The sequence below is a fragment of the Trachurus japonicus genome, chromosome 14 (assembly GCF_045865225.1).
Source record: "Trachurus japonicus isolate A0001 chromosome 14, Traja_1.0".
Classification (NCBI taxonomy): domain Eukaryota; kingdom Metazoa; phylum Chordata; class Actinopteri; order Carangiformes; family Carangidae; genus Trachurus; species Trachurus japonicus.
Genome location: NC_140920.1, coordinates 2,795,774 through 2,813,881, shown reverse-complemented (window position 1 = coordinate 2,813,881; position 18,108 = coordinate 2,795,774). Strand labels below are relative to the sequence as shown.

The 18,108-nt window shown below is 37.8% G+C and overlaps 2 protein-coding genes and 1 long non-coding RNA gene across 3 annotated transcripts in view; 2 read left to right on the top strand and 1 right to left on the bottom strand.

The window, feature by feature from the left end:
* LOC146974014 (uncharacterized) overlaps positions 1-18,108 on the top strand; it is a 189,253-nt gene that overhangs the window by 16,722 nt on the left and 154,423 nt on the right. The gene's annotated exons all lie outside the window — the stretch shown is intronic.
* LOC146974020 (beta-crystallin A1-like) lies at positions 338-3,604 on the bottom strand. The gene is made up of 6 exons (XM_085796763.1): positions 3,560-3,604; positions 3,152-3,215; positions 2,892-3,010; positions 2,224-2,365; positions 1,876-2,018; positions 338-750 (listed from the first exon to the last, which is right to left on the bottom strand). The coding sequence occupies exons 2-6, from the start codon at positions 3,188-3,190 to the stop codon at positions 603-605; spliced, it is 591 nt and encodes a 196-aa protein (XP_085652889.1). The 5' UTR covers positions 3,191-3,215; positions 3,560-3,604; the 3' UTR covers positions 338-602.
* unc119a2 (unc-119 lipid binding chaperone a2) overlaps positions 13,974-18,108 on the top strand; it is a 32,510-nt gene continuing 28,375 nt past the window's right edge. Inside the window, exon 1 of the mRNA XM_085797057.1 lies at positions 13,974-14,111. Coding sequence (XP_085653183.1) covers positions 13,988-14,111 — 124 coding nt within the window. The 5' untranslated portion in view covers positions 13,974-13,987. The remainder of the gene's footprint in view (positions 14,112-18,108) is intronic.

The following is an 18,108-nucleotide window of genomic DNA, read 5'->3' as shown; positions in this document are numbered from 1 at the left end:
AGACGATAAGGCACAGAAGTGACAGAGGAACATGTCAGAATTGTGAATCTCTCTGTTTCTTTGCTCATTCTCTTTATTCATCATCTTGAACATAGGCAGTCATGGATTTAACAAGTATCACTGGTTTGTTGTGCTGATGCAGAAGGACAATGACGATGATCAGGATGATGACGATGATGACGATGCCATCGACCGTAGAGACTGAGGTGTCTTCTTCTTCGCCGCTCTTCAGCCAAAAAAACTCGGCAGATGAGGTCTTTCTCTTTCACACTGTTTCAAGCTTTTCTCTCTCTCTTTCTCTCTCTGTTTCATTCCTATTTTCTGTCTTTCTGACATCTTTTTTTCCTTTCTTTTGCGATGTTTCTTTTAATTAAAAAACAAAAAGTGTGGTTTAAAACAACTGACGTCAGTAAAGCACCTGAAGACCAGCTCGCCGCCCGAGGGCAGAGCTGGGGAGATGGAGGTTTTCGTGGGGAAGGAAGGATGGAAAGGAGGAAGGAGAAGGGAGAAAGGAGGAACAGAGGGAGGAGGAAGGAAGGAGGGAAGGAAGGAGGGAAGTGGAAGTGGAAGTGGAGGAGTTAAGGAGGTGAAAAGGTCCCGTCTCAGTGCTGGATTCTCCTGATGGACTGAATCTGGGGGGTCTGGGAGTGGGAGCCGAACTCGCGGTAACACTTGTACTCTCCTCCGCGACAGTCGCACTCCATGATGTACTGGTGACCACGGTAACCGGGGTACTGGTAGCACACGAAGCTGCAGAAACAGGAAATACAACATCCCAATTAAACTTCACAGAAACACTTTTAAACAATCACACTAATCCTGAATCTTCCCCAACAACCTTCATGCACTGCAAAAACTCAAAATCTTTCTAAGAATATTTGTCTTATTTCTTGTCAAAATGTCTCATTTCTAGTCAAAACTAAACTTTTTCCACTTTAAATAAGACTCATCACCTTAAAAATTAACTTGTTTTTAGATCATTTTCACCTGTTTCAAACTAAATGTCACTTGAAATAAGTAGAAAAATCTGCCAGTGAAAGCAAGATTTTTGCTTTTGCTTGTAATAGGCTAAGAAAGAAAAACTTGATCCACTATCAGATTTGAAAATCTGCTTGAAAGAAGTAAAAAAGTGTCTAAAAACAAGTTGCTTTTAATGTGATGAGTCTTATTTTAAGTATAATGAGATTTGTTTTGACTAGAAATAAGACAAATATTCTTGGTAAGAGTTTGAGTTTTTGCAGTGTGAGAGGAGCCACATTATATCCTGGTCTTAATGAGGACATATTATTGTTGTCTGCTGCTGTGCTTTATCTTTTAAATGTGCATGTTTCGGATGTCTATACATTATAGTATCTTAGTATAGTATCTCTAAATGATTCTTAGTATGGGCTCTACATGGTTTAAAACACCTGTGTAATAACAATCAGTCGGCTCATATCCTGATGAAGACTTCCTAAGTCGAAACGCGTTGATTATCCCTGAGAATTAAAGGATTTTTTTTTACCTTTATCTCCCCAGAGTGCCTCGGACTTTTCAGTTTTCAGTTTTAGCCAGGACAAACTTTTAAGATTCTATTCTGTATTTACCTGTGTCATTCTGTATATATTTGTTGTTTGTTTTATGTCATGTTAAATTGTGTTTTGTTTTTCTTAACTTATAATTCTTTTATGCACACATCTAAGAAAAATTTCCATTGCTTCTTGCACGGGACAATAAAGGTTTTCTGATTCTAGACTGCCTTTTACTTTGTGAAACTCGATCTGCACTAGGACAGTCGTCGTTATGCTGTTTTTTTTTATATCTATAATCACACATCTGTGTTCTCCATCCAGGCAGATGCTGATGCAGTGTGTGTGTGTGTGTGTGGGAACTTACGCGCCCATCTGGATCTGCATGGAGCCGACCTCGTTGTTCATCCAGCCCATGGCCTGCAGGGAGGGGTAGTCGTCACACAGCTCGAACTGACGGCCGTTCATGTTCTCATTCTCGTAGATGGTCATACGGGAATCCTTATGGTTCTGTACAGAAGAAGATAAAGAAAGAAAGAAAGTCTTAACACACAAGTGAGCTACAGATGGAAATGAGCTGTGAGCTAAATCTGGTGCAACCATCTTTTCATTTTTTCCTGCAAATGATTAATGTAATTGCACACTGTCCCTTATTAAACTAATAAACTAATAAACTAAACTAAACTATGGGTGTTATTCGTGTGATTAGACCCACAGCGCAGCAGATGGGCCTGAAGGAGATCATCCTCTCGATGCGGTAGGAGTTGCTGCCGCTGTAGGCCTCGAAGCGAGGGTAGTCGCCCTTCTCCAGGACAAACTGCTGGCCGCAGAAGCTGGAGTGCTCGTAGCCGACCCAACTGCAAGAAGACCAGAGAGAGAGAGTGGATTAATAAAGTTGTAATAGACAAAAGACAGTGAACCGTCCTGCTTGCAAACTCAAAATCTTACCAAGAATGTTTGTCTTATTTCTAGTTAAAAATGTCATTTCTAGTCAAAAACAAATCTAATTATACTAAAAAATAAGACCATACACATTAAAAAGTAGCTTGTTTTTAGACATTTTTTACTTTTTTCAAGCATATTTTCACTTGACATAAGTAGAAAAATCTGATAGTGGAGTGAAGTGAAGTTTTTCTTTCTTATTACAAGCACAAAAAACCTGCTTTCACAGATTTGCAGATTTTTCCACTTATTTCAATTGAAAATTTGTTTGAAACAAGTGAAAATTCTTTAAAAACAGGTTCATTTGTAGGTGATGAGTTTTATTTTAAGTGGAAAGAGATTCGTTTTGACTAGAAATTAGACATTTAGACAAATATTCTTGTAAAGAATTTGAGTTTTTGCAGTGTTAAGTTTATGTTTGTGCTTTGTTCGGATACGTACGCGCCGCACTCGACCTTCAGGGAGCGGATGTTCTCCATGCCGCACTCCATGATGTTCTGGCAGCTGGCGGTGAACTCCATTCGCCTTCCCTGGAAGTACTCCTGGTCGTACACGGTGATCTGCGACAGAGAGGGGGAAAAAAGAACAAAACAGATTATTATTATTATTATTATTATTATTACACATCCTGCTCTCAAACTTCTCTGAGTTCATAGGTGATGAATGATGCACATACACGTCACGTCAGAGGACAGACTTACCTTCCAAGGGCCCATGGGCATTGGGTTTGTCTGAGCCATTTTGTCTTCTTTATATCAGTAGTACCTGAGGGGAAACACACAATACACAGTCAGGGAGGGGCAAAACACTAAAACAAATCACAGCACTTCAACTAAAAACTCTATTTTTACTCCAAAGTATCCAAAAACAAACCACTAATTCTTTTTTTATTCTGTTTTTTGTGTCATCTTACTATCATTTAGTTGTTTTAGGCTACTGATCCAACGGTCTAATAAGCCCAGAGAGGCCTATACACTATAAAACATCTCACAGTAAGAAATAATAATATACTGTATATTATATATTGAATTAGAGGCCTGTATACAGCCTAATTCACACATCTATTGATCTATTGGGAGGCGACTGTGTTGTCAACTAGTTTGACCTACCCAAAACTGGTGAGCTGTGTGTCGCGGGGGTCCACTGAATGGTCTGCAGAGGTGGTGTGTGTGGGGGTATTTATACACCCGCGGATGCCCAGGGGCCGGGGGGCAGCAACGCCTGGACTCATGTCAGCACTTTGCTTTGGACTCCATTGTTTTGTTGTGTGAGCCACAGAGGGGTTAACACACAGACGCACACACTGATTCATGCAAACACAAAGAGACCCCCAAAAAACGGCCTATACTATACTATACTATACTATACTTAGGTACGTACCTCTGTGTAGTGAATGTGTACGTTGAAAGAAAAACCAGGGGTCACTTTGCTTGTCAGTGTAGAAGAGATCTATTATAAGACAAATGCATGTAAAATGTTAAAAGTTAACTAAAGCTACACTGCAAAAACTCAAAATCTAACCAAGAATATTTGTCTTATTTCTAGTCAAAATGTCATTTCTAGTCAAAACAAATCTCATTATACCTAAAATAAGACTCATCATATTAAAAAGTAGTTTGTTTTTAGACGCTTTTTACTTCTTTCAAGCAGATTTTCACTTGAAATAAGTAGAAAAATCTGATAGTGGAACAAGTTTTTCTTCCTTAAGTAAAAATTTGTTTGGAACAAGTGAAAATGATCTAAAAACAAGTTCATTTTTAGGTGATGAGTCTTATTTTAAGTGGAAAGAGATTAGTTCTGACTAGAAATGAGACATTCTGACAAGAAATACGGCAAATATTCTTGGAAAGATTTTTGCAGTGTAAGTAAAGCTGCAAACTGTTGTTTAAGGATTCAGTCTTTCTTTTAGATTATCAGAAGCTTCTTTTATAAATCAGTATGTTGTGATTTAATGAGTAAATGACACTTATTGTACTTGTGAAGAGTCAAAATACTTCCAATGTCATTTTTCAGGAACCCATCGAGAGATTCACATGGAAATCTCAGAAACGATGGCCCCCTCACTGCAAAAACTCAAATATCTTACCAAGAATATTTGTCTTATTTCTAGTCAAAATGTCATTTCTAGTCAAAACAATCTCATTATACTTAAAATAAGACACATCATATTAAAAGTAGTTTGTTTTTAGACACTTTTTACTTCTTTCAAGCATATTTTCACTTGAAATAAGTAGAAAAACCTGATAGTGGGGCAAGTTTTTCTTTCTTAGTACAAGCACAAAAAAACTTGCTTTCACTGGCAGATTTTTCTACTTATTTCAAGTGAAAATTTGTTTGGAACAAGTGAAAATTATGTGATACTATATTATACTGTATTATTTAATGATAACTCTGTATTATTGCATGTGTTTGTTCTGTCCAGTGTCCAAGCTCATTAAAACACATGTATCAGACATCATGGTTGTGCTCAGTTGTTCGTCTTCGCTCTATGTCGATAAAATGTATTTCAACATGAATCTTAATTCCCTGAAACTTGAACACGGTGTGTAACGATGACCGATCAAAATCAATCATTGATATTAACCTATAGCACCCAAATTTGAAAGAGGAAAAAATATATATATAATTATGTTGCTTTATTGATCTTGGTGCAAAGGAAGAAGTTTTGTGAGTGAATGAAGTGTAAAATCTTTTGCCAAAAACCTGCATATCCAAATCCCAATTGATTGAATGAATGAATGAATTTGAACATGAAATTTTTGAACATGTATTTAAAAAAGCATGTAACTATTTGTACATACAAAAGAAAGAAAAAAAAAGAGCCAAGACATAGCAAAACACCGCACATTGTTCGAAAAAGGTAAAGTAGCCTACAAATTTTTCTAATTTTCCCACCCCTTTTTAACCTATTCTTCAATTTGTAACTACACGGATATCCTTATAACTACATAATACACCTATATAAAAATAAACCATTTATACACTTCATAAATATCTATATAAATACATAATTACAAAAATAAAAATATACTACATACATATCCTTATAAATATAAATATACGTATATAAAAAAACTATCCCCATGTTTTCCCGGTCAGTGAACACCAGCAGTATGTTTGTTTTTTTTGTATGTTTTGTTTTTTCCACATTGTGATTTAATTGTGAATTGTGAATGAAAATACCTGTTACTACAGTATTTTGGGGGGATAGCTACCTGCACAAGTGAATGAATGAACCATGAAGGTGTAACAGCAGACGGCCGGTACATGGCAACGGCTGAAAAGGCCTCGCTGGCAGCACGACAACGGTTTGGCATCGACCGCCGAGCAGAGAAACTGGCAGCAATGAGACGGTGTAGTTGTGAAACACATGCAGGGAACATGTTGTGGTAATTATTAGAAAGGAAATGTATTATTTTATTATCATTATTATTACAAATGTCTGATTAAAAGGTGCGTTGACTGCGTGTCACAGTGTCGGTACAGTACAGGACGTTCAGAAAGTGTTCAATCTTCACATTTTGTTATGTTGTAATCTGATAATAATAAAATAATAAAATGATATAAATCGGGGACAGGACAGTCTCCAGAGCTCAGATAAAGGACATGACGTCGGCAATAAGAGATAAGAGAAGTGACCATGAATGTCCACTCTGGCTGAACTTACTGTATACGTCAATGTGAAATTCACATCATCAATTTCTCTCTAAGATAAATTTGGTATCTGAACAGTTTCTGAACAAGCTGCTTTTTATCACGACATGTTCGTCTGACTCAGAAGTGGCACTGAAGTTCAACAGGGAAGAATAAAAATGGCTTCCAAACTTTAATTAACCTCACAATACACTGCAAAAACTCAAAATCTTCCCTTATTTCTTGTCAAAATGTCTCATTTCTAGTCAAAACTAATCTTTTTTCCCCTTAAAATAAGACTCATCACCTAAAAATTTAACTTGTTTTTAGATAATTCTCACTTGTTTGAAACTAATTTTCATTTGAACATTTCTCTTTTCACGTTCTTATAAGAACTTAAAACTTTATCTATTTTCTTTTAATTTACTTTTATTTGCTCTTGCTTTTAACTCTGTTTTTAGTGTTTTGTTTGTTTTTATTCTGTTTTATGCTTCTTTTTTTTAATGTTTTGTCTTTATGTAAAGCACATTGAGTTGCCTTGGTATGAAATGCGCTATATACTGTAAATAAAGATGCCTTGCCTTGCCTTGAAATAAGTAGAAAAATCTGCCAGTGAAAGCAAGTTTTTTTTGTGCTTGTAATAAGAAAGAAAAATTTGCTCCACTATCAGATTTTTCTACTTATTTCAAGTGAAAATCTGCTTGAAAGACGTAAAAAGTGTCTAAAAACAAGCTACTTTTTTAATGTTATGAGTCTTATTTTAAGTAGAATGAGATTTGTTTTGACTAGAAATGACATTTTGACTAGAAATAAGACAAATATTCTTGGTAGGACATTTGAGTTTTTGCAGTGTAAATGAATAAATCAATAAATAAAACATGAATGTGTTGTGAGTTCAGCTCGGGGCTGTTTGTGTGGCTGTGAGTGACCGTCTCTGTGCTGCACGGTGGATGGACTGGACTGGACCACAGGTGGTATTTTTAGTTTTTGTTTTATGTGCGCAGAAGGAGCTGCATGAGTTTTTGTTAGTTTTTTTTGTTGTTTTTTTTGTGTTATGTTGTATGTGTGCGATGTCTGTATATGCTGCAACACTGGGGAGTCGACTATATGGTCACCGTGGCCGCTCTTCACATCGGCCTGCTGAGTCTGCTCGTCCCTTTGTCACGTCTGAGCTGCTGCTGCTGCTACCATCAGCAGAAACACACACACACACACACACACACACACACACTCTCACCTACACACACACACACACACACACATACACACAGATACACAGTCAGACATATATTCCTGTTTTGTTCTCACTTAAACAAACCAACTTTGATTGTGTGTGTGTTTTTTCAGAGGAATATTACTAATTGTGATCTGATTTGTGATATATCCACATGGTCGGCGCTCTACGTCCCTGCAGTGGACACAATGTGGACACACAAAAATATACACACACACACACACACACACACACACACACACACACACACACACACACACACACACACACACAGACAGAGAGTCTGGGCAATGTGCTGACCTCAGTTAGCCATTCCTACATGTTTATTGTTCAGTGCAGCTAGAGGAGAGAGGAGGTTGTAGCTACGTCCAGTTCTGTACAGTGCATCGGTGCATTCAGAAAGTTTTCAGACCCCTTTGGCCTCAGTAATCTACACTCATGACTAAGTGAAAACTATTTTTGGGAGATTTTTTGTTTTGCGAATGTATACAAACATTGACATAAGTGTTGAGACCATAGACTGTATATAAAGGTTGAGACCCTGTGACTCTCCACACTAAGTTCAGCTCAGGTCGCCCCAAATTTCCTCAAATCGCCTGTAAGACGTTCAGAGTCTTTCTTTGGTCATTTAAACTGAATGGACAGGACACACCTGTGTCTATATGAACTCTCACAGCTGTAAGATGTAGGAAAAAAAATAAAATCCTGGAAGTGGTAGAGGTTTATTAGGTACAACCATGACACATAGGAAGAGCAATGATGTTCACACTGGATCGATGTTAAGATGAAATTGGCTTTAATCTTCTTTTCATCAAACTTTCATCAATGTTGTTTCTCAAAGTCTTTTGTAGTTGTTTTTGGCTAAAGCAGTTTGGTGTTTTCCATGAGGCAGTTTGGCCGGTGAGTGGAAATTAACCCTCGTTCAAGTTTTCCCACCTGAATGTCAGTGTAAATATAATATAATATTGAATTAATTCAGTGGAAAACACCAAGATACTGAGCGCTCCACACTCCCAACTGTTCAGATCAGGACAAAGCTAACCCTCTTCTCTTACAGTAGTAGAAACTGGTTTGCAGTAAATGCTTCCGTCCTCTAGGGTGCAACATTTTCCACATAAACAACGTGTCCGACTCCCCAGCTCTGTTGAGGTGATTCATTCAGGGATATATTCCCTTTTCGGGGTCAGCCCTCCCCACAGCCCTATGTTGCCTCATTTCTAAGATTTTTCTTATTTCTAAAAATTTTCTCAAAATGAAACTCTAAGTCAAGTCATTTTTATTTTTATACCGCATTTAAAGGGATGATTCAGAGTAATTTCAACCTAGGGTCCTTTGCACCATGACCTCGAGCCAAACGCCCCCCCCCAGGAGCTTGTTTTCTCTTGCTCGAACAGTGGTCGAGTTACCGCTATTAACCGAATGGCGCTAATGTTACCAAGCCGCTATCTTAAATTACCCCACTAATAATGTCTGGAATTCCTGGTACGTACTTACTGTACAAACTTCCTAATGCTTTGTTTACTACTACTATTTATGCTGTAGAAGTTTGTTGTCTAAATTGCACTAACTCATGGAGGCAGTGGCGTGCACTGGGGGGGGGCAAGTGCCCCCGGGAGCCAAAACACGCCTTAAAGTGCCCTCTTGGAAGCCAAAACGTGTGCTAAAGTGCCCTCTAGGAGCCAAAACGTGTGCTAAAGTGCCCTTTAAAGCCAAAACGTGTGCTAAAGTGCCCTCTAGGAGCCAAAACGTGTGCTAAAGTGCCCTTTAAAGCCAAAACGCGTGCTAAAGTGCCCTCTAGGAGCCAAAACGTGTGCTAAAGTGCCCTCTAGGAAGCCAAAATGCATGCTAAAGTGCCCTCTAGGAGCCAAAACGTGTGCTAAAGTGCCCTCATGGAAGCCAAAATGCATGCTAAAGTGCCCTCTAGGAGCCAAAACGCGTGCTAAAATGCCCTCTTCAGTGGTGAGGATGCGCTATATGTGCCCTTTTTTTCCCAATCGCCCCTGCCCTTCAAAAAGTCTGTGCACGCCACTGCATGGAGGTGAGTTTAATTTCAGTATAAGGGTTCGTCACTCAACCCTATGTTGGAGTATTGGTGTTGGAAGGGGTCAGCCCTGTGTTCCCAGATTTAGCTAAAAGCTACATTACATCTGTAGTCAACTGGATAATAGGTTGGGTGAAATTGACCACCAAATTGGGAGAAATGGGGATAAAATCTGATGCAAATTGATGATATAGGAAATGCGGGAACATACACTGCAAAAAACTGAAAAACTTACCAAGAATATTTGTCTTATTTCCAGTCAAAACAAATCTCATTGTACTTCAAATAAGACTCATCACATAAAAAGTAGCTTGTTTTTAGACACTTTTTAGTTCTTTCAAGCATATTTTCACTTAAAATAATGGGGCATGTTATTCTGGAAGTGGAAATTAGTTTGAAACAAGTGAAAATTATCTAAAAACAAGTTGGGTTTTAGGTGATGAGTCTTATTTTAAATGGAAATAGATAAGTCTAGACTATAAATGAGACATTTTGACAAGAAATAAGACAAATATTCTGGGAAAGATTTTGAGTTTTTGCAGTGTAGGGCCTAATTTTGGAAAGAAAAAAAAAACCTTAAAAGTTAGGGACCATAAGGCTGAGGGAACATAGGCACGCTCCCCACTTTTCAATCAGTGCAGATCCATGCACTGATTTTAACGCTGATATTGAAGATAAATGTGTTTCTATCTCAGATGGATCAGACCTGAAGTATTTCGGCCTTTGTCCTAACTGGTCTCCTTCAGACTGAACAGTTGGTTTGACACTTGTTATTATCACACACGGTGAAGCTCTGATAGAGAGTCGTAGTCGTGTGTGACTGAGATCTCCAGTGACTCATGCAACCTTACAAGCATCAGTGGAGAGAGAAACACAGAAATAGGATTAAACCCTCGCAGAGCTTCTCCTGCTGGGCTGCAGTGACCACGACACCTGTTTGCCACTTTATTTATAACACTATTTATAGCACTAACTTTAACGGACCAACGGTGTGTTCACAAATATTCTTCCAATATAAGACTGACGGATAGAAATGTAAAAACTGGATAAAATGCAGCTGATTGAAACAGATTTGAGCAGCAGATGGGGCTGTTGATGTAGCTCTACCTTAGACTTACAACTCTTCATACATTTTTAGGTGAAATTTAAGAGCTAATCACAACATAAAGGCAAAAAAAATTGCTGATAAAAGTGGCAATACAACCCAGAGTAAATCAGAATCTGTAGCCTAAACTTTATTGATTACCCAGGGGGAAATACAGTTATGTCACAGTTACTCCAAGAATAGTGAAAGATAAGGTACGCAAATATACAAGATATAAAATTATGAGAAGCTAAATGTTGGAAATAGCCATAATTATGCAGAATGGATTGTCTCTCAGTCTCATCGGATCATTGTAAGGTCTATATAATATGTGAGCAGGCCGGCGCTTTAATGCTGTCAGTGTTGGAGGAAGTAGAGAGATGGAAGTCACTTTGTGTCTCTTTGTGGTCATTGTGTATGTTTTTGTGTTTGTGGTCGAGTCTCTTTGCAGCTTATCTACAATAAACGTTGTTAACATGCAGTCACATCTGTTCATGCTTCCCTCTGCTTGACCTTATTGACCCCTGGACCTGAGCACAGAAAGATACTCACATCACAACTTAGAGCTACTAGACATCACAAGGAGTCACACACGGCAAAAACTCAAAATCTTTCCAAGAATATTTGTCGTATTTCTTGTCAAAATGTCTCATTTCTAGTCAAAACTCATCTCTTTCCACTTAAAATAAGACTCATCACCTAAAATTAACTTGTTTTTAGATAATTTCCCTAGTTTCAAACAAATTTTCACTTGAAATAAGTAGAAAAATCTAGAAAAAGTTTTTTGTGCTTGTAATAAGAAAGAAAAACTTGCCCTACTATCAGATTTTTCTACTTATTTCAAGTAATAATATCCTTGAAAGAAGTAAAAAATAATAATTAAAAAAAGTGTCTAAAAACAAGCTACTTTTTATGCGATGAGTCTTATTTTAGGTAGAATGAGATTTGTTTTGACTAGAAATAATACAAATATTCTTGGTAAGATTTTGAGTTTTTGCAGTGCACAAGCGGGAACCACAGGTTTCACTGCAAAAACTAAAAGTCTTTCCAAGAATATTTGTCTTATTTCTTGTCAAAATGTCTAATTTCTAGTCAAAACTAATCTCTTTTCACTTAAAATAAGACTCATCACCTAAAAATTAACTTGTTTCAAACGTATTTTCACTTGAAACAAGTCAATCAGATTTTTCTACTTATTTCAAGTGAAAATATGCTTGAAAGAAGTAAAGCGTGTCTAGAAACAAGCTACTTTTTAATGTGATGAGTCTTATTCTAAGTAGAATGAGATTTGTTTTGACTAGAAATGACATTTTGACTAGAAATAAGACAAATATTCTTGGTAAGATTTTGAGTTTTTGCAGTGCGCAAGCGGGAACCAAAGGTTTAAAGTTTAAAAATGTCACATATTATGTCATATAACTAAGTCAGAGTGACTGCAGATATGATGCCAGGTTGGTAAGAAATGATATTAACATTAACTGACGTTTTGTCCTTCAACCGACGAACACACACACACACACACACACACACACACACACACACACACAGACACGCTGCATGAATTATGTATGAGTGTTTTTGTATGAATGGGGCTGTTTGTCATCTTCATTGGCGCGCGCCCTCGTCAGTTGTAACAGAGTAGACATGTGCGCACCCCCTCCCCTCCCCTCCCTCCCCCCTCCCCTCCTCCCCTCCTCCTCTTTTCCATCAGCGACCATCTGCCGCCCCCTTTTTTTAATTTTCAAACCGATTATTTCCCCTCAGACCTCCAGCTTCACTTCATCACTTGACCACAACAACCGGACGCAGCTGCACAGAGAGAGACAGAGAGAGTTAAAAGTATTTCTGGGAGAAGATCCACAATTTACTAAATTAGCTGCACAATATGTAACATTCTGCCACGATACTAGAAAAGTACACGAATGCTGATCAGAACCATTATTGATGTCATTTACAGTAATATACACTGCAAAAACTCAAAATCTCACCAAGATTATTTGTCTTATATCTAGTCAAAACAAATCTCATTCTACTTAGAATCACATTTAAAAGTAGCTTGTTTTTAGACACTTTTTACTTCTTTCAAGCACAAAAAACTTGCTTTCACTGGCAGATTTTTCTACTTATTTCAAGTGAGAATTTGTTTGAAACAAGTGAAAATGATCTGAAAACAAGTTAATTTTTAGGTAATGAGTCTTATTTTAAGCGGAAAGAGGTTAGTTTTGACTAGAAATGAGACATTTTGACTAGAAATAAGACAAATATTCTTGGAAAGATTTTGAGTTTTTGCAGTGCACTGCAAAAACTCAAATATCTTACCAAGAATATTTGTCTTATTTCTAGTCAAAATGTCTCATTCTACTTAAAATAAGACTCATCACATTAAAAAGTAGCTTGTTTTTAGACACTTTGTTTTTTACTTATTTCAAGCATATTTTCACTTGAAATAAGTAGAAAAATCTGATAGTGGACCAAGTTTCTTATTACAAGCACAAAAAACTTGCTTTCACTCGCAGATTTTTCTACTTATTTCAAGTGAGAATTTGTTTGAAACAAGTGAAAATGATCAGAAAACAAGTTAATTTTTTAGGTAATACATCTTATTTAAGTGGAAAGAGATTAGTTTTGACTAAAAAAAATAGACATTTTGACAAGACATAAGACAAATATTCTTGGAAACATTTTGAGTTTTTGCAGTGTATTGTGAAGTTAATTAAAGTTTGGAAGCCATTTTTATTCTACCCTGTTGAACTTCAGCGCCACTTCTGAGAGCAGACGAACATGTCATGATAGCAACTTATTCATATTAACAAGTGAAAATGATCAGGAAACAAGTAAATTTTTAGGTAATACATCTTATTTAAGTGGAAAGAGATGAGTTTTGACCAAAAAAAAATAGACATTTTGACAAGAAATACAAATAATCCTATTCTTGGAAAGATTTTGAGTTTTTGCAGTGTTTGAATTGAATTAAATTGAGTGAGAGAGAGAGAGAGAGAGAGAGAGAGAGAGAGAGAGAGAGAGAGAGAGAGAGAGAGAGAGAGAGGGAGAGAGATGCATGCATGCAGCGACCCTGTCTGCAGACTCAGACTGCAGCAGCAGCAGCAGCAGCAGCAGCAGACAGAGACTGAAGCTGCTAAAGACGAAGAAGCGGATTTGAATTAAGCACCGGATAACAGAACAGCTAGAGCAACTGTGCATCCTCCAGAGAGGGGAGAGGAAGGGAGGGAGGGAGGGAGGAGAGGAAAGGAGAGGAAGGAGGGGGGGAGGCAACTGTTTTGTATCTTGGAAGCCCTGGGTGACCAGAGAGGGGGGAGAAGAGGAGGAGGAGGAGGAGGAGGAGGAGGAGAATGAGCTATTCTTGTACCAGCAGGGGCAACAGCCAGGACAAGAAGAAGTCTGCTGTCGGTGATAATCCAGACAGAGAAGCCGCAAGCACCGGCAGCAGCAGCACCGGCAGCAGTAGGGGGAAGACCGGGAGTAACGGGAGTAACGGGAGTAACGGGAAGCAGCAAACGGCGGCAGCAGCAGCGGAGGAGGAGGAGATGAAAGTGAAGAAGGGATGCAACTCGACCGACGTGTCTGTCCCGATGACCACGGAGGAAGACCTGCTGGCCAGCGCCGCGATCAGCCCCGAGGACGTGCTGGGGCTGCAGAAGATCACCGAGAGTAAGTTACTCCTCTTCCTCTGATGATGGTGGTGTGTGTGTGTGTGTGTGTGTGTTGAGTGAGAAAGAAAGGCGAACAAAATGTGTTAAAATGTCACTGTCTAGGCTTCCTATCCTATGACTCACATATCGCGTCATTGCCCGTGTCCCCTTATTTATTTAATCTATTTATAGCAGGCCCTATGGAAACACACACACACTGCAAAAACTCAAAATCTTTCCAAGAATATTTGTCTTATTTCCTGGTCAAAATGTCTAATTTCTAGTCAAAACTAAACTCTTTTCACTCATCACCTAAAAATTGACTTGTTTTTAGATAATTTTCACTTGTTTCAAAGAAATATTCACTTGAAATCAGTAGAAAAATCTGCCAGTGAAAGCAAGTTTTTTGTGCTTGTAATAAGAATGAAAATCTTGCTCCACTGTCAGTTTTTCTACTTATTTCAAGTGAAAATCTGCTTGAAAGAAGTAAAAAGTGTCTAAAAACAAGCTTATTTTAAATGTGATGAGTCTTCTTTTAAGTGGAATTAGATTTGTTTTGACTAGAAATGACATTTTGACTAGGAATAAGACAAATATTCTTGGTAAGATTTTGAGTTTTTGCAGTGTAGAGGCAAAAAAATTGCTGCTAAAAGTGGCAATATAACCTAGATTAAATCAGAATCTGTAAACTTTATTGATCACACAGGGGGAAATACAGTTTCGAGGGGTGAGAACCAAAAGGGCGTAAGTGACATTTTGGGCGAAAATGAGTTCTATATATCAAAAGAAAGGTCTTGATGAGCTCTATCCAATGATGCCAAAATTACCCATCTGAGATCAAACTGTATTGAATAAAGCAACAAAACAATAAAGACCTAACTCAAAAATGTGAGTAATGTTTGGAGCCAGAAGGGCGTAAGTGCACTTACGCCCTTCTGGCCCTGAAAAATACATCTAAATACATGTTGGACCCACATGTTGGTTCAGAGCCAGAAGGGCGTAAGTGTAGTTGTTGCCCTTAAACAGCATTGAAAATGGCTGAGAAAACTGCAGACATGGAACTGTCTGAGGCAGAAAAGATTTTGATGAATATTATGAAACAAACTGATGAATCCTATATTAAAGAAGTTAAAGATGAGTCAGAGTTGTTTTTGAATGTATGCCGTCACAAGAGTGATGACAGTAAGACAGAATCATGCCTTGAGAGCCTTACTGGGGTCATCCCTATGTTCCCTAGCTCCTATGTAGCTGTTTTGTGTGTGACTGGGGAACATAGAACCCTTTCATAGAAAAAGGGTCCTATGTTCCCCGCTTTTCCCCAAAAGGACCCGGGGAACATGCCATTTTTTGTCCCATACCTGCAGTGGAGTTGTGACTTTGCAGATTTTTGCCTATTTTTTAGTGAGAGGTTGAGTTGTGACTTTGAGTGAGAAGTGTAATTGTCACATTGGTTGGGTTTAGGCAATAAAGACAGGAGTTGGTTAAGTTTAGTACAGTAAAAAGACCAGGTAGAGGCTAGACAGGCCAGATAGATGGATAGAGTCCAGATAAGTAGGGAGAGTCCATCGACCAGCAGCAGCGGGGAACATAGGACCCTTTTAAAATAATTAATGAATGAGGTACATGACAATTAATTACTTATTCAAGTGTTAATTATTCAATCAGTTCAATGCATTGTTCAGCAGATACGCCCAATATGTCCTAGAAGACTTGGAAATGTTTGGTGCCAAAAAGGCGTATGTGACGTTTTTGACATATTTTTTTGATTTTAAAATGTTTAAGAACATGTTCATTGTGTTAATATGTCATAAGTTTATTACATAAATACTCATTCATATAAGCATGTCTGTGGTTGCAATGTTGTGGTATAGGGTTAATGAATACAGTTGATTGAAGTCTGGTCAAAATTTTGTTTTGCCTCTCCTGTAAAGTTTGTCAAATGTCACTTACGCCCTTTTGGTTCTAAGCCCTCGTTATGTCACAGTTGCTCCAAGAATAGTGAAATAAACATACATTATGAGAAGCTAAATGTTGGAAATAGCCATAATGACATAAGTAACAGTACAGCAATTGTAGTGTAACATACTTATGTGTCTAATTATGCAGAATGGGTCCTTTCTCAGTCTCATCGGATCATTTATTATAGACCTTATAAGGTCTATAATATGTGAGCAGGCCGGCGCTTTAATGCTGTCAGTGTTGGAGGAAGTAGAAAAGTTTTTTGTGCTTGTAATAAGGAAAAAAAAACTTGCTCCACTATCAATTTTTTCTACTTATTTCAAGTAAGAATATGCTTGAAAGAAGTAAAAAGTGTCTTAAAACAAGCTACTTTTTATGTGATGAGTCTTATTTTAAGTATAATGAGATTTGTTTTGACTATAAATGACATTTTGACTAGAAATAAGACAAATATTCTTGGTAAGATTTTGAGTTTTTGCAGTGCGCAAGCGGGAACCACAGGTTTAAAGTTAAAAATGTCAGATATTAAAGATAGCAAAAACTTAAAAATCTTTCCAAGAATACTGTATTTGTCGTATTTCTTGTCAAAATGTCTCATTTCTAGTCAAAACGAATCTCTTTCCACTTAAAGCAGATATCAGTGGCACGGCCGTTTCGGCTAATGCTGTGTTCAAGGCAGGCTTTTGAAACCGTAAGTTACAGCTTCAAGTCACAACTACGACTTGGTAGCGTTCCAGGTAACCCGTAGCTCGTGTTTTTACCGTCCTGTTGTCTGTGAAAGTTCCCTATAACGGCCACTCGTAACTTCCGACCCGTGAACTCGTACCAGATCGAACTGGTATGACTTCACAGGAAGGAAAAACACAAAGTACGAGTTTCCTTGAACGCACCATGAGTTAGCAGCCCCCGCCCTTGTCAGGCATCAATTGGTCCTCGTGCTACGTCACCACATTCACGCGCATCCCTTGGCTGCACACACAGCCCTTCATGCCGTTCTCTCCCCTCATTGGATAACACTTGTATCCCACAAGGAAAATTTTCTCCTCGGGTTACAGCAGAGCAGAGTGACGGAGAGACTCGTGTTTAGGCTGAAATACTTCATGTAAGTGATTGCTGACGGAAAATAGGACTATTTAGGACTTATATTAACAAAAACATTCCACTGATATCTGCTTTAAAATAAGACTCATCACCTAAAGATAAATTTGGTATCTGAAGACTTTCTGAATAAGCTGCTATCATTACATGTTCGTCTGACTCAGAAGTGGCACTGAAGTTCAACAGGGAAGAATAAAAATGGCTTCCAAACTTTAATTAACTTCACAATACACTGCAAAAACTCAAAATCTTTCCAAGAATATTTGTCTTATTTCTTGTCAAAATGTCTCATTTCTAGTCAAAACTAATCTCTTTCCACTTAAAATAAGACTCATCACCTAAAAAAAAAAACTTGTTTTCAGATCATTGTCACTTGTTTCAAACAAATGTTCACTTGAAATAAGTAGAAAAATCTGCCAGTGAAAGCAAGTTGTTTGTGCTTGTAATAAGGAAGAAAAACTTGCTCCACTATCAGATTTTTCTTCTTATTTCAAGTGAAAATCTGCTTGAAAGAAGTAAAAAGTGTCTAAAAACAAGCTACTTTTTATGTAATGAGTCTTCTTTTAAGTATAATGAGATTTGTTTTGACTAGAAATAACATTTTGACTAGAAATAAGACAAATATTCTTGGTAAGATTTTGAATTTTACAGTGTATAGACTGGAGCCTCCTCCTCTGTGACCTGTGGAGGTGAAGTAGTGTCTGCCTACCACCACCACCACTGTTATTGTTGTGTGTGTGGAGGTTAAATTTAGCACAGAGAGAAAGAGAGAAGCATGTGTGGTGCTTAATAAAATAAAATAAAAGAAACATCCATGTGTGTGTGAAGTGCAGCCAGGCAGCAATTCGAGGTGGCAAGATTGTTTTTTTTACTAGAAAAGTGCAAATGTAAGTGAGGTAGTTCAACGGTTTGATGCTCTTTGTTTTGCCTTTCTTCTCATTCCTACTAAAAAAGAAACA